This window comes from Teleopsis dalmanni, chromosome 1 (assembly GCF_002237135.1).
Source record: "Teleopsis dalmanni isolate 2A chromosome 1, ASM223713v2, whole genome shotgun sequence".
In the NCBI taxonomy this organism is placed as follows: Eukaryota; Metazoa; Arthropoda; class Insecta; order Diptera; family Diopsidae; genus Teleopsis; species Teleopsis dalmanni.
Genome location: NC_051846.1, coordinates 119,505,100 through 119,528,670, shown reverse-complemented (window position 1 = coordinate 119,528,670; position 23,571 = coordinate 119,505,100). Strand labels below are relative to the sequence as shown.

General features: G+C 29.9%; 1 protein-coding gene across 2 annotated transcripts in view; it reads right to left on the bottom strand.

Annotated features, from left to right (window-relative positions):
• LOC119668097 (triple functional domain protein) overlaps positions 1 to 23,571 on the bottom strand; it is an 89,023-nt gene that overhangs the window by 48,776 nt on the left and 16,676 nt on the right. For both annotated transcript variants that reach the window (XM_038077490.1, XM_038077491.1), the window contains exons 4-9: positions 22,733 to 23,527; positions 21,858 to 22,663; positions 21,692 to 21,798; positions 20,775 to 21,626; positions 20,280 to 20,401; positions 19,953 to 20,156 (exon numbers count right to left, since the gene is read on the bottom strand). In XM_038077490.1, coding sequence (XP_037933418.1) covers positions 19,953 to 20,156; positions 20,280 to 20,401; positions 20,775 to 21,626; positions 21,692 to 21,798; positions 21,858 to 22,663; positions 22,733 to 23,527 — 2,886 coding nt within the window. The remainder of the gene's footprint in view (positions 1 to 19,952; positions 20,157 to 20,279; positions 20,402 to 20,774; positions 21,627 to 21,691; positions 21,799 to 21,857; positions 22,664 to 22,732; positions 23,528 to 23,571) is intronic.

Genomic DNA, 23,571 nt, shown 5'->3' with positions numbered 1-23,571 from the left:
TTTAAGCAAACGGCAACATCATAACCAATAGCAGCAGAGACTTACAAATTGCTTGATGATGTACAAGTTAGGGTGTCCATTAGCGTAAGTAAACATAACGCAGCCAGTCAGTCAACCGACATATGACAAAACCATAAAACAATGTTCAAGTTACTCATACGACACGTTGTACCGCTGCGACGGTACACATGCATAGTCGCTTGTGTGCGTATTTTCGTATTTTCGTACTTTCGTAGGAGTACTGACAAGTATGGATACTCCTATTTCAGCGCTGCTATTGCTACTACTAAGACCGACAAGAAAAGTTAAACATTGAGACCAACATAAACGTTTGGTTCGGCTGCCCTGGCATTGTTTTTGTTTTGCTGTGGTGGCTGCTATTAAAATTGATGGTGTTGGTAATGAATGAAACAGCTTGGACATGATGTAAGTACATGATAAACGAGATATTTCTGATTTTTTTCTTTACTCTGCTTGACTCTGCTTTTATGTCCTTACACATCCTTTGTTTTCGTTTTATATTTATACAGAAATTGGTTAAAATCGCGTTGATATATAATATGTTTTATCATTTAACCGTTCATCGAATGAATACAAGTGCCAATTTGAACAAAAGAATAAAGGATATAGAGCACCGAATGACAAAAGAGGAAAAAAGGGAAAAAAGGATAAAATATATTGATTTTATACATTTTTTGTTTAGCAAATTTAAAAACGTTGCTCTGCAAAATAGATACTTGATAATGAAGAAAATTGCTTTGCTTGAAACTTAAACAATTCAGTCCACCAAGTAACAAATTTAATAAAATTTAAACGTAATATGAGGGTACTCGGAAAGGAAATACGAGTGAGTAGTACTTGTGATTCATATTCTATACAGGAATAAAAGAGGGAAAGTTAAAAAATAGATTCTGGTAATTTTAATTTAGCAATGTGGAATTGATTATTAATCAATGATTAAAATCCAAAAATTAATAAAAATCTATGCTACTGGCATAATAGTAATTGGTAATTTTTAATTACTAAACTTATTTTTAGTTAAATAACTTAATTACTTGACTTATTTATCATAAACATGATATGATTTTTTTTTTAGTTGCAGTAAATATAAAATTTATTTTCTAATTAAAAAATAAATTAATTAAATTACATATGTTTATACAAAGAAAATTTTTATGCTGCATATCGAAGCATATTTTGGCTGCCAGTGGAAGAAAAACTACTTCAGAAAGTAAATTAATTTGTGTTTAATAGAGACTTATTATATTCTCAAGATATTAGAATGATTTATAATCTGTCTTAATAACTTTCACTTAAAATTTCTTTTTTCTTCATTACATCATTTTTATTCAAATATACAATGAAGGCATAATAAAACACTAAGAGTTTTGAGATATTCTAAGCTAAACTGAACAAACTATAGCTAAATTAGTCTAAGATAGTTTTATTGATAACTCTGTTAATGTCTTTTGTTTTAAATTTTAGAGTTTTATTAATTAGACAATAAGTAATTTAAGTGTTATCATACAAAGAAAAAAATCCAATTTATATAATTAGAGGCTTATAAACTTAATAATCAATTCAATAAATATATTCTCTTTAAACTATTGAGGTTCTTACAAGTTATTGGATTGATTCACTATATTTTCTTATCTGCATTTATATTTTTCATTTGAACTTTTTATTACTGTCTTCATATGAGTAATTTTTATTACTAGAAGGAATAATAATACACTGCGAAATTTGTTGCCTTGCGTAACAGGGATGTCTGTTATCCCTGTAGACAGTCCTTAAGACTAGGTTAAAGATAAATTAAGGATATAAATAAACCTAATTATATCTCATGAAATCTTTGTTATTAGTTTGATATGATAGAAAATAAAAGACTCCTACTATTAATTTTAGACTAAAATCGCTGTATAACTGATTTCAATGTTTGAATTGCTCCGTATTGATAAATGGATTGTTGATTCAATTATTTAGTATCTGTTAGTATCATAAAATATTATAAAATAAATGGAATTAAGACAAAAAAAATATTATTACATATTTATTTTACAATAGTTTTTCTATGAATCCATTTATTATATGAGTGGATTTTGAATTTAAAAATCATATTTTCAAAACAGAGTACAGATTTTTGACCTGATATGATCAGTTCTAAATTTATGATTCATTTCATCATTATTATCTTTCATATGGTATTACTGTGTTTTATCTACGTGTAAGTTAAAATTTTTTTCATGATAAATGAATGTAATAACTTGAAAACTTACACTGAGGAGTAATTATCCTTTCTAAGAGTAAAAATTACTTCCAACTCATTTTTTAGAATTTATTTTGATATTCTTTATCTTTAGTCAGATTAGTGATAAAATACATAATTCAGAAGAACGTAAGGAACTGATAATGGATGACTAATTGTAAGTTAAACCAACCGTGTTATCTACATATATTTGAAAAGAATAGTATAGTATTATTAGCTTTATTTTTATTTCATTTTAAATTTGTTGTATTACATAGAAATTAATAACAATTATATTATATATATAAAGCTTACAGCTATGACATTTTAGCCGTCTGCTGGAAAAGAATATTTAATATATATATTATTAAAAGTATACCTTCTAAAACACTTTTCTGCTATACAGAGCTTTAACTCATTTCATATATAATTCCAAAGAAATTCACTTTTGTTACAATTTTTCTGTCAGTTAGTAACCAACAATCAGAAATTGGTTGATTTAAACCATAAAACTTTTCGTCATATCTCAAAAGAAATATTTCATAGACAAGACCCTGTCAAATAGTCATTGGACTTTTCAATTAGTTGGAAATAGTGATTGTTTAGTAATACTTATAACATATGTATATTGAACCGATAATTCTAAATACAAGATATCTGAATACTTATATGAATTCCAATATTGTAAAATTGTAAAAGTAATAGTTTTCTTCCGAAAATGAGAAAGTTATTTTGAATTTTGCGTTGTTTACTTATGCTTCATATTTTTATGTTGTCAAAAACATAATTTTACTTTTAATAAAATCATACTCAAATAGTAAATATATTCCTTTATCTTTCTTTTCATATCTTTGCCTTTTTATTATAAATTTAAAATAAATGACCAACATATTGTGGTTAATTAACTTGACCGCTACTAAAACCCACAACAGACCTCGTAACATAATGTATCTAAAGCAGAGTATAATCTATCTAAGAGCGGTCACGTTTTGGGCAAATTGGGTAAACGTTTCAAATTGATTGGTTATGCAAAAAACGCACTAGTTGCAAAAGAGTCTGCTCTGATTACTAAGTGCATGTGACAGATGATACGAAATAGTACTCATACTTCAGCTAACAAGACACAATATGTGCTTTTTAGTGGTTTACATAAGTACGTCAAAATGGAATGGGAGGGACACATAAAAGAGCACAATTTCTTGTTATTCTGATGTTTGTCAATTTCAGTCAGCGAGTTTTGTTTTTGTTTTACTGATTGTGTGTTTCTGTGTTTCTGAGTTTCTGAGTTTGTGATTTTGTTGCATAAAAGTAAACTAACAAATATGTTGAGAAAGTAATAAGAACTGGAACAAAAGAATGAAAAGCTCTCAATTGCCAATAGTATATGGTGCAAATGTGTATACCGAGTTTAAGGATACTACACAGATGCTGAAGGATATGCTGGATATGCGTGGTAAGGTCATTTGCGAAATTTGCAGAATTGTTTTCAATAAAAACAACAGAAAAAATAAAAAAAAAACTGAACTGAACTGAATATTGTGGTCCAGGGTAACACAAAACATTGTAGAATTTGATATCAACTACAAACATAAAAAGCTAATAAAAAAATGTTATAAATGGAACATAAAAGCAATATATAAAACGAACAAAAGTTGTAGAAAACCCTGCAAGCGACATTGTTATGATAAATTTACAATATCAGTTGAATCCTCATGACAATGTAACAGAAAACTAACAGCAGCCAACATCCCTTGTGGATATATGGCACTAAAATTGAGGCCAAATGCTATGAAACCAAACACACATGCAACGACGAGCTGAGGAACCACTCGTCGGACTTTAATGGCATTGAACTAATAAGAAAATATGAAAAAGATATAAAAAAGTTACATAAAACATAAATAATAAAATTAATTGAAAAATAATGTTGTTAATAACGAAGTTCGCTGATGCGATTATAATGAAGACACAATAAAGGTAATAAAAATATTAAATGAACGCGAGAAAGTCGTCAAACATAAAGCAAACATATGCCAAAGCACTTAATCACTTCATACATGATATACGTATACGTATACGTATGATATGATATTCCCTTATGGCCCCAACTAATCGACAAACAATAGAAATTGCAGACACTTCCGAGATACTTGTCGGTGTGTCGAGTGTGTGCATCAGAACGAGCTAACGTTGGCGTTGATGGAATAATTGAGAAGTGTTCAGTTCAAGCTTTTACACTTTTCCTCCTGCTTTATTCTGCATACAATCCAACGATAACAGAAACCACAATGACGATGTTAACGTCAATCAAGCCAACCACTAAGAGCATAACAGAAGGAAAGAATATTATTGCAAAAATGCAAGTATTCGTGCTTGCGGGTTATTAATGCATTATTTGGTTAGTAAGGGAATGAAGTGGAGATGCTGATAATAGAGAGGAAAACTTTTTAAGTATTTTTTTATAAGCTCTCATTAAAATTTTACGGCAATCGTTTTGTTTAATTTTTCTTTATTTTTTGCGACTGCTTTAAATTAATTATATTTTTCATCAAAGTACTTTCTATTACTTTAAATATGTTTGGGAGAACGTGTTTTTAATTTCCAAAAACTTTTTATGGAGTCATCAAGAATCGTTCTTTTAAACGACAATAACACACAAATTCAGTTAGTGTTAGTAATAAAAACAGTATATATACCAACTGCAAGAATACAAGATGAAGAATTATTTCACAATAAAAATTTGGTAAGATAATAAACACAAACAATATTTTGGAAAAATTTTAAAATAAATATCGTATTCTGAACATTTTTCTTAAAGAAAAATTTTAAAAAAATATCTATCCTGAATTCCTTTTAGTGGGAAAGAAATATTGAGATAATAAGATGAAAAAGCACTGTAAGATTTTTTAATTATTGATATAAGATACATATATATGTAATATAGATTTTTACGACTGAACGAATGCTTCGAATGCTTTGATGCACTGTATCGAGTAAGGGTCGATTTCTGACTTTTAACTATGTCAATAGTGATTTAAGTATAATTGAATACAGCAAAATTGTTGATTTCAAGAGTACTGACACCAATACCAACTTGAATGACGCTGATCACCGAACCTCAATCTATCGTAGTAAATATTTAAAGAGATTTAAGTATTTGGGCTTACTTTAATGAAACCTAATATTTATAAATATACGTACAAAAAATACACAATAATACAATTAAATTTACGTATGACCATCTTCAAAATCAATAATAAAGTACGAATCTACAAAAAGATTCTCAAACTAGTCGTTTGACAAAGCAGCCAAATAAACCACAGACAATAACAAACTTGCCCGAAGGATGTTTGGAAGAAAACCCTACGTATATATGCATTTCTCCTGTATAAAAAGATCCCTAATACTATGTTAACAAAATCAAAGTTAGTAACGGAATGTAGAGAAGCAGACGTCAAGCTAAATCGGTTGGGTGATATCACCCTCATCTAAATTCTTGGACATAGGAACATCGAAGGGAACGAGAAAGCTGACAGTTTAGTCCGCTGTGGTGCTTCCTTGGATGTGTCACTGGCGGTACCAGTTTATATTACCCTAGAGAACATTATGAGAAGCAACTTCCTCTACTTTCTGTAACTTGCCAATAACAGATGAAAAGCACTTAAGTCAACTTCCAGATTAACATTGCCCACTTATAATAAAAATAGATCCTCGAAACTCATTAAAAGAGACCGCATGAACACTGTAAGCCTTGTTCTTTCTGGTCATTGGTGTGTAGTAACAAACGCAGAGAAGCTGCGCATTACCCATAATCTCCACTGCAGAAGCTATGGAAACCCGCAGGAGAAAGAAACCATAATACATTTTCTCTGTGAATGCCTGGCTTTGGCGTCTATAAGATATAGGTTCTTAGGAACATACTTTTTTGTTAGTTTATCAGACTGTTCATCGGTGAAGATGAAACAGTCTTCACTGTTATCTAAATTCGGCGGTATAGATTTAGTCCCTACTCTTCTATATAAGAGTTCTATACTAAAGTTCGAGGAATATGGTAGCAAAACGGCGAAAAATCGCTAATTGAGGTACATAGAAGTTATCTGATGGCCTACCACTGCAACCAACCAACCAACCATCCAACTATGTTAACATATTTTTACTTTATCACAACAAAGTTTTGTATTTGATTGATATGAATTTCAAAATTTATTATTTATGAAATAACATTCATAAATAAAAAACTGATGTATATATTGAACACATTCAATTACTCAATTAAAATTTAATTAAATGAATATAGTTTCATTTCAATTAATTTTACATCAACATATTTTATTCAATTATTATCTATATTAAGTCTTCTCGTTCATTAATTAATTTCATATTATAATATGGAAATATTAAATATACTAAGAAAAAACTTTTATTTCGGCATAGTTACTATGGCCTTAATTGCATATAAGCGGCTTAAGATGCCTGACCTTTGTTATAAATATTTTCTTCTTCCCTTAAGTATGTAAGGCGATTTTAACTTTTGTGTTTTTATAAAGAAAATTCTCTTGAAAATATTTCACAACATTAAAAACCGATTTTACAATCCACCACGCCAAAGACACCCACACACAAAAACACACGCCAGGATACACAAACTCTTTAAGCCTAAGGACATACTGAATATTGATATAATTTATAATGAGCTTCCTATTTTAAGTGTTGGAAACTTAACTAGCTCGGCACTAGTAAATTGTGCTAATTTATTATTTAGTCAATAATTTGCGCTAAAACTATACACAACAGCTCTACTTTCCCACCAGATCCACAGAGTTCCCAACAACGAGCGAGTGGGAAGGATGGAGGGAAAGGTGCAACTATAAAATATAATTTACGAGAAATTAATAACGATAAAGTTTGCAAATGGGTGGAAAATTCTCAAGTGAAAAATAAACTGGGTCAATAATTCGTTATGAAAAATAGCAGAAAATTTCTATAGTAGAGAAAATAGAAAAAGAATAGAAAAAAAACAAAATTATTGGAATTTCATGCAAAATATTAGAGAAAACTTTACGGGAAAGCAATTAAGGTAAACTTACATTGGCATGTAGAGCACTACTACCGCAACCTGTAAGAAAGTGCTCGAGTGAAATGTTTAAACAATTTTCAGGTAGATTAAATAAATGCCAGCACTTCTCGATAATCTTGAAGTAAATTTGAAAATTTGTGTAATTGCTTGGAAGTAAGTATCTACCATAAGTACGTAAGTCAGTAATTTAGGTTCGTTAAGTTTGATTTTTTTTTTTTTTTTAATTTTTTTTAATACTTCGTTATATACTCGTTAAGTCATAATATACCAATTTATCATTGGCGGCTCATGATTTTTATGCGTTTTTCCTGCTGTGCCAGTTCACTGACAAAGACAAGATGTACTTTTATGTCAGTGTCATCCGGCGAGGACGTCAAGAAGGGAGTTAATAACTACAAATTACTACGTAAAAAGGTTTAACAAATAAAATACAAATGAAATAAATGAAACGAATAAATGGAAATAAGTGAATGGCGTCAAATGTGCTATGGTACGCAATGTGCCAGATAAAACAGATAAAACAGATAAAAAGATGACATTGAATGCACAGGAATCAGTCAAATCAGTCAAATAGGGCGACCGACAAGTTGGGCACAGGAATTGGAACAAAAGCAGGAAATTGAATGGTTAAAGTGGTGAAAGGCTACAATGCAATACGGAGAAAGAAACAGAAAGAAAGAATGTATAGCAAGTATATAGGAAGGGATTATCAGTTTAGTATGGCAGGGTGTCTTAAAGGGTTATTACGTTGGGTGTTGAATGTGTTGGTTAAGGGAAGTAGGCTATGCATAATAAAAAGGCGCACAGTTTTATGATAAAATGAAGACAATAAAATTAATGGGGGCTAAACAAATGCAAGCAAATAAAATCAAGTCATATAAATATTTATGATGGTTTTGTTAGAATAAAGTTAAACGAAATACAAAAAATTTGAGCCTAAAACGAAAATATACAAAATAATATACAATAAAGACACATTAGGAAGCAAATATTTGAGGTCAGGAATGTTAAAATTGCACACAACTATAAACAAAAATATAAACCACATGCATATAATCATCAAGACGAACCAACGCTACATAATTTGCGTTGATGTATTCTCTTGTTAGAGTCAGTAGGAGTGTACATAAATGCCAGGACATAACAAGCCTTTGTTGTACAAAGCCATATAGAAATGATTCATAATTATAATTTCAATTGGAATGAAACAATAATACATGTCGACTGTGTGTGTGGCAGTTAAGATGACTCAACTGTGTAGATTTTAAGTACTTTGAAGTAGTTCTAAAAATCTGCTAAGCTTAATATTAATAGTCTGTGTATGAAATCATAAGAAAACGAAAAAGAATTCATTTAAGATATATAAAAATATACCACAAAAAAAATGCTTCAATGAGTAAATAATAAAAGAATTTATTGAAAACTACATAAGATAAAAATAAATATATATTTTTTTTTTGATATTAATTAAATAGATTCCATTAGACTAATGGATAATGGGAGATATAGCTTAATCTACAACTTATAGCTAATTACGCAAATTTGAAAATTTTTTATTTAATTAAATTTTCTAAATTATCTTAGAGACTGACTGACTGCATAGCGGGTCCTGGATGGAGAATATACACAAATATATTATAACAATTTTATCATTATTGGATATAATTAAAGAATTTTTCTTAAAGGGTTAGACGATTGAGGTGTTACTCAAGTGTTATTCAAGCGACCATATCTTTTTTGTGAGAAATATATTTTTTATGGATCAAATTACACAAATTTGTGGAAATAATCAAAATTTCAGAATCCATTCACTCTAGCTCGATATGGTTACCTTTGGTCTTGACTATGGCATTCAAACGGTTAAAAAATGATTTGTTTACTTCACGAATGTGATCTTCCGGTATTTTGTCCCATTTCTGAATAATGACTTTCTTCGACGCATCGATACTGGCATGTTTTTTGTCCTCAACTTACTCTCTAAAATGGCCCAGATGCAATAGTCCATCGAATGTAAATCTGGCGAATTTGAAAGCTATTGTGTAGACGATATGAAGTTTGGAACATTATTTTTTAATTATTCTTGGTGCATACGAGCTTTATGAGACGGTGCAGAGTCTTTACTGTTTTTTTGTCTAAACCAAACCTATTCAATACTACAATTATCTTAATAATGTATGATGAAGGCTAAATACGACAGCCACTTTTCAACACATCTCATCTAGTTCGTCATCTAAATGGGTTGCATCAATTTCATTTGTATCGTTTGCAGTTACCCAGTCATTGTCAAGCAGGGGCCAACCTCTAAAACAAGTGTTGGCACCTCCGTAACCAATTGAAAGTCATCCATTTATTCGTTGAAATAAAGTAGTCCCATCTAATATTAACGGTAGAGTAAGCAACTTAGTAGCATACAGGTGATCCAGAAGCTACATAGACACCAAACTGGCTATAACATGTAATATATATAGTACGCTTGCTTAGTCCATAGTTACTGTTTTGAAGAAACAATAATATAAAAGATAAGTTTTGAAGATTGAAGGCAATCTTCTCTAAAAACGTTTGAGAAGTAGTCGTTAAACTACAGTCGTGTAATGCACACTTAAGAATACGAGGATCTGAGTCTAGAGATATGTATTTTAAATATTAATTTAAAAAACGTATAACTTTTGTTATATAAATTAACCGCATTTGTTACAAGTGATCTTATATGTAAATCAGTTGTGAGCTTCATAAGAAATTTTCGTTTAATAAACATAATACGTATATAATTATAACATAGTAATTTAAATATACATATATTGCTTTCTGCTTTCAGAATTAAATATCTAAGAATTATTTAAGTAAATAGTAAACATATATATTTAGATTTAAAAACCTATATTAAATTATTGGTTTTGTATTTTGACTAAGCATTTCACTATTCACTTTTTGAATTAGTACTTATCAACACGATGGGTTTTTTGAATGAGTCATTTAAGAATAATAAAAATAATTTCTAAACAGCGTAATTTAAATAAAAATACAAATCATAAGTTACTCGTATTGTTTAATTAATAAATAAAAATTTTGCGAAAGTTTTTTAAACTATAAATAAAAAGTCAAAAATGTCATATAATCAATGCACTACTGATGTATCGTTTGTGTTTCTTATATTTGGTTAAAGTTCACATTATATTAATACTGAAAATAAATGTTCTTAGTAATTCAATATTTCATCTTTTTATAGTAAGATTCATGTTTAAGCTATTTTAATGCTATGAAACAGCATTCGAATGCTACTTTACATTATTATGCATTTTAAAGCAAAATTCATCTTCACTGACCTAATAATTTTTTAGTCAAAAATTTAAAGTAAATAAAGAACAATTTTTTCTAAAAATGGTATATAAGTAAATGAATCTTTAATATATAAAATGTAGTTAATACATATGGAAAATGATATACTCAGTTCCTTTTACTATACTATGAATACTATACTACTTATTTTATTATTGTAGAAGGAACTTATATTAAATCCTGGTTGAGAGCTATAAAATTCTACAGAATATGATTGAGGAGAAAAGACACACTTTTGCGCATCATCAGTCATTCTATAAAAATCTGTATTCTAACTGGGACATTTTGAAAAGAAAGGTATGGATGTGCTGAAGAAAGCCATTGATCAGGAATGGGTTAAAATACCGGAAGATCACATTCGTGAAGTATGAAACTCATGGGTCACCATATTGAACTAGAGTGAATGGATTCTGAAATATTGATTATTTCCACAATTTTTTGAAATTTGAATCAATAAAAAATAATTTCTCACAACAGTTGCATAGGTAACTCTTTAATCGCCTAACTCTGTACTAAAAGAATAATTAATATACATTATATGCGAAATGATCATTTCTATTAATTTTATAAAATATTACAAAATTTTTACTTATTCTATTATTACAAAAAAATTGTATTAAACTCTGTTTTAAAATCACAAATTCTGCTAAATATGATGGAGGAGAAAACAAAAGCTATTACACATAAGCACCCATATTGTGCGCATACTTATAATTTTGAAATCTCTTGAGAAAACAAATATGCTGTCCGATTTTAATATCAAAACAAGATAAACCATGAAATATTTTCGAGGTCAGCTCTGCACTTATGGAACTATATTTAAATCTACAATAATTAACCTTAAACTTGCACTTCTGCAGCGACCATAAACTTGTTGCAAGAAAATAGTTTCTTTTATTGGTACGTTCAGTGCATGTTTATAGGGAACTAAAATTAAATCTAATGTATTTCACTTTATAAACGTTTGCCACTTGCAATTGGCAAGAGAATGGCGAATGCTATAAGATAGCAGTTAACTATAAAAATTTACAAGAAAAATAGATAAATAAACAATTTCAGCTATGCTAGAAAAAATATTATCTTTAGACATGCAAACCTTATAATTGTTGCTTGGTTGACGGGACAAACGAAACGAAGCTGGTGAGTCGATGGTGAACTGACGTGAAAGTTTCGTATGTGCAGAAACACTGGACTGCCGGAACCACGGTAGAGAAATTTTGCGACGACTTTTCTGAGGTTTAATAGCCGGTGCAGATAATGAGCTGGGTACGTGTGTACCAACACCAGGTGCAGGTGTAAAGTTGGATGGTGAGACATTATTTGTGGGAGAGCCGCCACTTGTTGGCGAACGTTCAACTGCAGCAGTGGCATTGTCGCCAACACTAACAGGCGTTTCAGCGCTAGTTTCATTGATAGGTGTGGATGTTATAATAGATGGTGTGGGTGAAGGATCAGCAGCGCTTGTTGGCATAGTTGACGTTTGATTGGTGGTATTAGCGTCATTAGTATTTTCATTGGCATTGGCAGCAGAGGAATTGCTGTTGCATTTTAATTTCTCAAGCTGTTGCTTTTTGCTGCTCCCTTTGCCGCTATTGCTGCTATTATCGGAATTATCGATGCTATTCATGCGTTCAAAGAAATTCTTGACACTTTTCATTTTGTTGATAGTTTTTTCTTATCCTTAGTTTGCAGTAAAATTTGTGCAATTTTTATTTGTTGTTATTATATTTTACGAGTATAATTTAAAGCTTTGTCTTTTGGTGTTTTACTATGTTTTAATTTTTTGTGTGTAATTTGTACATTTTATAAAATTAATTTTATAATTTTTTTTTAATAATTAAAATAAAATCACAGCTACTACTAATAAATACTTTGTAAAAACTATATATATAAAATAACAAAACTTAACAACTTCTCAAACTTCGAGTTACTCTCTTAATTGTATATTGTATCTTATACAAAATTAAAGTAATACTTTACTTCTTGGTCATATGTTCCTTCTTTGGTTTGTATTTTTTTTTTTGATTTTTGTTTTGTTTGGCTTTGTTTTAAACAAGTTTAAAGTGATTTTTAGAAATTAAATTGTAATACTTTTTTTTTAGATGTGTTCATGTATCAAAAAATAGATTTATAAAGACAACCGCGCACCAACCAAATATGAGGAAAATCAATATTTTTGCAATATGTATCCAAATCTGTACAGTATTTTGCTGCTGTCTACGTATTTGTAGCTATATTATTATTATTTTTTTTTTATTTGAATTTTTGTTACAAATATATACAATGTTTTATATATATTTTATATAGATGTATATGCTGCTTTATGCCGGCTGCTGCTGGGTTGTATGGTGTGTAGGGCAGCAACAATATGCGGAAAATAGCTGAAATATATTTTTGCTCATTTGCCAATCGCTGACTAAGGCATACAATTTAGTTCAGTTCAGTTACTCTTATAGGTTGGTCAGCCGCAAAAATTTCACACAAATTCTTGTTTAAGTTCAGTTTGAAGTTCTGGATTCTGAATTCTGAATAGTATATATTTGTAGCAAATTTTGTTATACTTTTATGTGATTTTTTTCTTTTTTCAAATTGTTTTGCTTTATAAAATAGTTGTGTTGAAACTTCCTTAAATTTTTTTTAAAAGTATTTTATTTTATTTTTTTTTTTTAATATTTTATATTTTTATAACATATTATATTTATCTTACATATATTTATATATATATTAACAATAGAAATCGCAATAGCAAAGACGGCGCTTAAACGGGCGGATGCGTAAACAAGTACTACACGGCGTATGAGTGTTTTTCAGTAAATTCGCTTAGCTATCAAATCAGATTGTATAGCGCTGCCGCAGACTTTGCAAGGCGTTATTAATAAATTAAGAATTTTAGTTTGATTTGATATTTGTTGATGAAATATTTTTCTAGAATTTTTTATTTAATTCATAATTTCTTATAATTTCTTGCTTATTTGTTAATTTTTTTGGGGGATTTTTTGCTTGTCTTCTTTTTCGTTGAAGTGATTTTTGATTTAATCGCTTGATGCCAGGTGCAGCATGGCAATCATTAATTTTAAGATATGGTTTTTTTTTCCTCTTGTTTTTTTTTTAAATAGCTGTGATACTTTTATTGTACTTTCGGTTCAGTGTGTTTTAGGTGGAAAAACGTGCATTTCAAGAAAACGGAATGTTTTTAATTTGCTAATTGAAATTTCACATTTGTTTGCATAAGTGTAAAAATACTGTCAAAGCTGTCTCTACTATGCTCTGTACTACACCACATATAATAGCTATGAGATATACTGTTTCTAGTGCTTCTAGTGCTTCTACTGTCTGTAGTTCTGTGCTGTGCTGTTCTCTTCTCTTCTAATTTTGCAAGATTTATTGTTATTTTTAGTGCAGTTACTTTTTAACCACTCGACGACGAAAACTTTTTGGCCACTTTTGTTATTTAGATTTATTATACTTTGGTAAACAATATTTCTGCTTGTTTTGCTTTGTTTATACTTTTGTGTTGTTTTGTTTTGTTTTGTTTACTTTTTGTTTTTATATAATTCTTTAGCTTTGTTGTTTATTAAGTTGTTAAGATTTTAAGTAACATTTAATTTTTATTAGCAATTAGTATATAGATAAAGAAATGTTGTATTTGTTTTAAATAATTTTCAATAAATACAAGTTGCTTTGTATCTAGTGTAGGCTTTTCGCGCTTTTTTTGCTTATCTTAACTGCATTTTTAAAGTACTTAATTCGCAGTAAATACAAAACCAGTTCATATATTTCTATTATATCCACTACATATGTATATTTAACTATTTTTATATATATTTATCTCTACAAGCTTATTATATTGTATATTAAATATGTCAAAGATGTGTTTGTTTATTAATAGATTATGTTGATATGCTGTATTCTACTAATTTATTGGTTGCCATAAAGCATACATAGAGTTAGATATATAAATATTAACCTCAAAGTACTGAGCTAGTCTAAGTATATTTATAACTATTTATATATATTTTTTAATACTTTTTCTTATCTTCTTCAAAGTAAAATTTTACACTAAACTTCACACATTTCAGCGTTTAGTAATGTTCACGGTTATAGTCAAAATTGATATATATTTTTATATATTTATGTATATAATGTTTAAAAAAAACTGCGGTCGCGTACGATAATACGATAATTGCGGTACACAATATTTGTGTATTTTTTTTTTAGAATATTTTTTTATCAACAAAAGTTAGCCAGTTTGTTTACTTGTGTTTGTGTGTAAAAATCGCGTTTAATATTAATTTTTAATATTTTTAAATAGTTACATTCATATGCTAACGAAACAATCTTCTTCGCATTCAAACCTTTTCTCACAACAAATGTATCTATATAATTTTTTTAGATTTTATTTAGCATCAGTAAAATAGAGTATAGTAGCGCTTCAGTATAGTGTTAATATACAATAGTTAGAATAATTTGAACAATAGTTTGAATAATATAGCTTTGAAAAATAGTTTTAGCAGTACACAGCAGCTGTAGTCGTTAAGAGACCGACCGACCGACTATCCAGACTGCATTCGACTGTTTGTGTTTGAGACGCGTTCTAGCGTTCTAACGAGAAAGCGAACCTTTTTGCATTGACTCTGCAATAAAACTGGAAGTTGCTGCTGAGCAGCAGTCAGGCACAGGTCTTTCTAGTTCTCGACAAAATCTACTTTCTGCTGCTACTGCTGCCACTGCTGCTGTTGTTGCTGCTGTCTCTGTTGTTAACGCTGCCACCATCTCCGCTGTTGTTTTTGTTATTGCTTTATTGTTGCAGCTGATAATTTTGGGAATATTGCCAATTAGAAGCACAAAATCAGCAGGCATTCAGTATTTGTGTGCTTCTGCTGCTGCTACTACATAAACTCGTGAGAGCACCAGAGTATCTCAAGTGCTGTGTACTTTAAGAATTTTGAGGAAAAAAAAAAAGCCCAACGTAACAAAACACAGCAGGAGCAGCACTACAAGCAAGCACACTTCATACGAAAGCTTTTTCATAACAATATTTCTTTTTTAAGAGCGCAGAGTACGGATTTTGAAGTGCCCCTTAGGAGTTGAGAAATTTATTTAACCCTCTCCGCTCAAATGGTGAATTTTAGCTTTAAGCTTTTTTTACTATTCAATAAAAATGCAAATATTGTTAACATTAAAGCGGCATTCTCGAGCGTAGAAGAGCATTAAACAATTTAACTGAAATAACATAGCCCATCGCCCATCAATTCTAGCAGTTAAATTTTATTAAAGAAATTTTGAATTTTTGAAATAACATGGAGTTTAGTACTTGACTTAAATAATGAAGTTCTGAACTTCTTAAAATAATTACTGAAATCAACAAAAACAAATTGCCGAACTCCATAAAATGAGTTTTAGTTGATATATAAGAACTACGAAGCATTATATATGATGAACATGTGTTGTTATAACTTTTAATATGTGTATAAAATTATAACCAAGTAAACTTAAGGAAGTTAGAACCACATATAGTTAATTTAGTCATTAGGTTAGGTTAGATTAGAGTGGCACTTGTACACTAAAACACAGTTCTTCGGTAGGCCACTTTTTTTTTACCATTAAGAGAGGTTTGCAGATGTCGAAAAATATGCTAATCAGTTTGTCAAAACCGGGCAATGCGATAGATGCGTCAAAACAACCCAACCAAATTCCATCAATTTGTTCCGAATCATCAAAGATGTGTAGTGATTTAAATTGTCAAGATTAAACACTTTTTGTTTTTAATAACTTTTTTCTACTGGCCAATTCTGTCCGATTTTCAGTAGCGGTGTTAAGTGTTACACTAGGCTGAAGCAGATCGTAATTAGCAAGTCTTTTCAATACCACCGAACATTCAACAAAATCTTGTTTGCCGTCAATTCTGACGCTCAAGATATTTATGGGAGGTCATTGGCCTTTTACCAAGATCGCTTGCTTTAAACGTCTCCGTGTTAAATCCATTACTAATCGTCCATAATGATTTGCTTTAAAAATGACACAATATCGTTGGGTTTCAGGGGCATTTCACTGATGGTATGTAAGTTTGGGCAATCAATTTCTTTGCATGAATTCATATGCTACCCAAAACATAGCATATTTCTTCAGATATATTTCACATTTTTAAATCTATATAACTTTTAAGATGATCGAGTATTTACACAATGCCTTCACAAAAAAACTGTGACATGAAAAGTAGCAGAATTATTGTTGCCAAATATATGGATACCCATACCATCTAGTGACAAACAACCACGGATAATATATTTATATCACCCAATATAATATTATTAACACTAACTTATTTAAAATACTGTAAAATCGATCGCTAAAAGTAGAAGGAGATTAAAAATTTATGATTATTCAAAGTTATTAAATCAATTTAAAAGCAATTAATTTTGGATATTAGAGAAGAATTGTAAGGGAAACTCTCACCCTAACCGGGTTCTAATAACAAATAATGTTGATTATGAGAATATTTTACTAAATTTAATTTTTAAAGTCAATCAGGATGAAAGGAACCCTGCTTCTTAATAGAAACTGTTATTTTAATAGAGAGATATTTCGAACAGTAGTAAATTACAACAATAAAATGTTAACATTAACTAATTGAATTTTTGGCTGATCACCCATAATCAGTGGTCTTGGAATTATTTCTTATATTTAATTATTCGTAAATAATTTATTGTTTTTGAGACTGCAGGTACCATGTGTTGAACTTGTACCCTAATTTTTTTAGTTTTTATAGAAACGAATTGGATAGTTTTTTAATTATCATTACTTGATTTTATTATGAATACCAACTTCAATTTAGTCATAAAATTTAGAAATTGCTTGATGTATTTGCACTTATTTTAATATTAAAAATGGAAATTTATATAGAAATATTTTTAACGGTTAACAAACATGTTTAAATTTAATTTTAATATTAAATTTTTATTACTCGTACGACACTTCAGAACTATAAAATTATTTTATACAATTACTTCATTTTGATTGGATAGTAAAAATTTTTATTTATTATGGAAAATGATATGGAATCATCAAATTAGAATTTTCTTTTTTTAGTATGTGACATCTCATCATATGAATAACATTTAAAAATTTTACTATATTATTATGATTATGATCACAAGTAAAGAAAATAAATAATTTCGATTTAAAATATATAATATTGTTAATTCTCTTCACTTTCATTACTCATTATTTATGTTAACAATTACTTATGTTAATCATGACTTGTGCTAATTTATAGGATTTATGTTTTAATATATTTTATATTATAATTAGCACTATGTTGTAGTAAAAATCTTAAAATAAGTCAAGTGCTACTAGATCCTTAAGGTAATAAAAAATTTAATTATAGGAAGCAAAAATAAAGTTACTATTACATAAACCACACCAAACAGGACATCAAATATGAAATTTAAGTAATATTGACATTAGTGCCTTAAGTTCCTATGTTGACAGTTTTATATCGCATATGGAGCACATATAAATAATAAAAACATATGACGGAGCCTACAACATCCATAAAATCCTATGAATAATTAAAGCGCAACAAAGTTAGAAAAAACTTTGTTTTTGTTGTGTTGCTTTAACCTTCACCTGGCATCTTCAAATTTTACATAAGTGCAAATTATAAACATGTGGAAAATCTTTTATTCATGCAAACAGGAATCCGTGCACATCAAACTTAACCCAGAACTATACAGCTATGTTTTCAGGATAGAATAACTAACTTCAGAAATTTACCTATAAAAAGTTCTCATAAAATTTTCAACACAAAACGTTTTGACACCAACAACTTTGCTATTATTTTCCCTCGTCCCTAATGCTCATCAATGTAGATTATCCTTTGCTGATGCAGAAACTAGTTCATTGGTATCGGCAGTGGGCACATAAATTTTCAAGACTTTACTAGGGATGATTGCTTTACTTACTGTTAAAAGCTTTATGAGTTTATGCTTGAGCATAGGAGCAATTTCAAGAGAGCAATGGAGGTGGGAGTAAGTGTGCCGAGAGAGTTAGAGAAAACGCTGGCACATGTTTGGAATATGCAATTCAAAATAAAAATTTAAGTACACCAATTTCCAACGTGAGGTAGGACGGGCTAGAGATTCTGCACTTTATTTATGCTTTTGTTTAAATGAAATGTGTTGTGCTTTATATGGTTGTTTAGCATATCCAAGTTTGTAGAGATAAAAAATGCTTACAAAAGCTTTTTTAAGTTCATTCTTTCGTGTATAATTTCATTTTAAGAAACTTAATAATGTTTCGTTCAAAAGCTGTAAAAAACTTTAGAGCTTATGCATTCCAAGTAAGGACAAAGACCCTTATATCATAAAGACAAAAAATTCATTCAAAAGCTACATTATAAAGAGCTATAGCCCTGTTTGTGGAGCCCGAGTTAAGATTTTTTGGACAAAGACATATAATATTGTAAAGTTGAAATTTTTCCAAAAGCTATATCAAGAGCTATATAGCTGCTTCTACGGCCCGTGTTAGGGTTTTTTTGGCTCGTAATATACAAATCTGTTAAAATGTATCTAAAGCTGTAAAGAACTTTGGAGCGTGTGTGTTTCAAGTACAGATTTTTTGGACTAACCCGTGATATTAGTGACACTGACATTTGTTTGGAAACTAAAACATAAGAGCTATAGAGCTGCTGGTGCCGTACGCGTAAGGATTTTTTTGAACAAAGATCGCGATATTATAAAAATGTTAAAATTCATCTAATGAGTTTTAGAAGTTTTACGGCCCGAGTTATAGTTTGCTGGTCATAAACCATTATATTATAAAGACGTTAAAATTTATTCGAAAGCTATAAATAGGTAAAGACGTCTTATATAAGATGTAGCAATAGATCGAGAAGCAGATTATTTTTGTTGTTGTTAAGTGGACTTTCTTAATGAATTGAATTATAAGCTTGTACCAGTACATTGTATGCTTTTAACTTAAAGTAAATAACAAGCTATGCTAAACTGATAGGACTAGTATGTCATTTAGTGTTGATTTTTGTTTAATTAAAAAAAGTTCTTAAAGCTTTAGAATAAAAACTACTAAGACTTTTCAAAAATTACATTTTAAAATGTAGGAGACAAAAAATTACTAAAATCGAATATAATTATTGTGAACTGTATAGGTAAGTAATTTCAATTAAATCCTTTCATTTTACGATTACTACTTTCATGAATAATATAATTCTAAATTGTATTATATTTGTAATTTTTCTTAACTCAACATAAAACTATGTTTATTTATAAAACTTACCTTATTATCACTATCTGTAGTATTGCCTGATCCAAAACTGGCCAATGAGCATCTGTCATGATCATTTTCAGTTAATGGCTCATCTAGATCTCTTGAAGAGCGTTGAGACGAACCAGAGTTCTTAGCTGGTGATTTGGGCAATGTAAGTGAAGTACCAGAAAAACATGTTTCTTGCATGACTTCGCGTAGTTTCTTAACCCAGACCTGAAAAAAAAAAATAAAAAATTAATATACACATACAAATAAATAAATAAAGAATAACAGAAAACAAGGATAAGTTCCAACAATTTTCAATTAGAATAATAGTTACTAAAGTTTACTACAAACCTGCTTTGTTTCTAAACTAGTTGCTTTAAGTACAATACGGCAATCTGACAACATAGGTGAACGTCCTGTCCAAACGGCAAACTTTGTTTCATCACCTTCAATATGCTCTGTTATTCCCATATCTTTATTAAATAAAAATAGTATAATAATTATAATGTATTTTAAATCGAATTAATATAATTTTACTGTATTTGAAATAATTTTTATAAATTAATTATAAATTAAGAACAAATAGAACTGTTTATTAAAGAGAATTTTTAATGTAAAAATTGACCTTTAGCTAAAACTGATTTTAAACTTCATCGAGCATACATAATTTTTATAAACTTATAATTGTTCATTTTTTAGTTTAAAAATTGTTAAAATTAAAATTAAAACAGCTAAAAATTCAGTTTATTAGTTGATAATTGTCAATTCTATAGCTTTATATAATTTACTTTATATACATAATTATTTATATAAAATAATTGAATAATAATATATAAAAATTAATACCTATTGTCATTAATTTGCTTTTAAATTGATATTTCACAGAACCATTTGAGTCTTTCACTTCTTTTGCAAAAAGTAAGTATAAGTCGAATAAGAATACACGTCTCTCGCGTCCTTTTCGTATTATTTGTTTTGTATCCCAAGCTTGGAATGCATCTTGCAAGACTACCTCACCCAAATTATCTGTAGAAATGTCACAGTTTTCAAGTAACGACAAATGCATGGCATCATTTGCTTTTTTGGGCACATTCAACATAACTTCCAAGCCCTCTTTAATTTCACCATGACTTTCTTCACAACATGATAATAAATCCTTCAATAGCAATTGATATTTTGTAATACGTTGTACAGGTTTTATGAGAAAAGCTGGTAATGGATGTTCGACTTTATGTTTACGCTGTAATTCTTCGAAATATGTGCCCGAATGTTGCACCAATAAATTATTTGAAATTGGTTTGTTTTTACAGTAATGCACATACATATCAAATTTAGATGCCCAAGTTACAAAACAATGTCCAACATCTTCTGGCATTGTTTCATACTTCTCAAGTGCACGCAAAAATATTTTCTGATGGAAATAATAAATTTCACGCATATTGCCAAATAAGATATCTTCTTTGCCAATAAGTGCAGCCGGTACACCATGACCAGTTCGAAATTCTTCGAGAAAGCATTTTATACATGTTTCAAGATCTTTGACATAAGTACGTTCAGTTTGCATGAGCTCGGCCATAATGAATTCCTTTCGTCTTGCCGATTTACGCTTTTCTTCGTTGATTTCTTTGGAAGCTGCAGTGGCAGAAGTTGTTAATTTTGCTTCTAATGAAGGATCTGAGTGTCGATCATTAGTTGAACCTGTAAATATTTAAAATTAATGTTTATTAATATTATACAATTTCTTTATATTATTATGAACTTACCACTCGAAATTGAAATATTTGCATCAGATTCAGCAACTATTGACATCCCTAACGACTTTTCAAGCTGTTCGCGGTAAGTATCCATGCGGTTACTGAAATCTTTGAACCTTGAAATTGAAAAAAAAAATGTAAACTTTATGTTGACCAATGAGAAAAATTAACAAACCTTTGGTCAACAGATGCTACCCACTGTTTAATAGAGCTAGCGTGAGCATGACCTTTCTCTACTAAGCTATCAGCCAGTTGTATAAGTAATTTGACTCTTTCTCTCGTTTCTTTAGCAGTTCCACGGAATTCTGTATGTTCTTTCAGTAAACCCTCAGTTTCTTCTCGTGTCTTACCAACCAAATTAGTACGTGATGAGAGGTAAGCTTCACCAGTGTTATGTATCCATTCAATGGCTTGTTTTGCACTACGTTCAAACAATACAAATTGTTGGCATTGATCCAATGATTTTTTTCGTTGTGTCCAAAACTCCAAAACTTGATTTTCTTGCGTTAGTAATTTATCTAATATTGTTTTGACTCTATTTTCACAGTTTCCTTGATTTTGATATTTATAATATTGCTGTGAACGGTTTGCATATTTTAGGAATGTTTCTGCTGTGCGTCTCGCTAAAGTACAAGCTTTAAGGAAAGCTTCCTTTTGTTCTTGATGCTTCGCGATAAGTTGAACAATAGTTTGTGCTTTATCACTGGAACCACCACCTCCACACCAATCATCTTCTCGACGGTATTCACGTTCCAAACTGTCAAGCACGGAGCACACCTGTTCAGCAGTTTTATAGAAATTAATCGACGCAGTCACGAGTTTATGACGCTCTTCAGCATATGTAACCAGTTGCTGCCACTTTTTAGTTACATCGTCTGATATTTCACGTATAGATTGTGGATCATAGTGATTGGCATTAATAAGTGCGTCTGCACGATATTTGACCTGCACGGCAGAAGTATGCGTTTTTTCAATAGCCACCTAAAAAAGAAAATAAAAATATTATACATATATTGTTAGGAGGATCAAAAAAAAATCAAATTTAAATACCTGAAATTGTTCATGCTCTTTACGTAGTTGTTCTGCTTCTTGCAAACTGTTAGGTGTAACAAAGCTGGCAACCAACATGGCTTCTCCATTGCGTATCCAAGAAATCACTTGATTTGCATCATTTTGAAACTGACACAGTTGCACAGCTTGTTCTAATTTGGCGCGTTTGGCTTCAGACAGTTCTTCCAAATCGATTTCACGATCTCTTAAGAAGTCCAATAAATATTCTATACGTGCTTGCGCAGTGTGTGTTGCGTCGGCCATTAAAATAAACCCAGCTGATTCAAACATTTGCAACAGATCCTGACCTTGTTGTAAAACTTCATAAGTAGCATTTTGTATATCCGTAACGGATTCATTATGCATTCGTATTAACTGTTCAGCTTTCTGGTAATCACGTGATAGATCAGCATGCTGTAGTTCTTCAGACCAAATTTCCAATTGTGATGAAAGTTCCATTGCATCGCGCTCAAAATATCTTAAACGTAATATTAGATCTGCGCGAAATTTGCGCGCTGTCCATAACTCTTCTAGTTCTATTTTTTGTTTGGAAAGTTTTTCGAGTGTTGTTTCTAATGCTGAAATCGATCCAGTGTTATCGACATACTCCAACGAACGCATCTCTTGCTGTAAAGCTTCACCCTGAGCAATAGTTTGCATACAACCATTAATAGTGCTTTCTTGTTGATCACGATACTGTTGCAATAAGCGTTCAATACCCTCTAGATTTTCTTGTGATAACATGGTTTCATCAGTAGACACATCAGTGCGCAACTGATCTATCCAAGCAGTCACCTGTTAATAATAATAATTTATTAAAAATAAGATAAACCCACAAT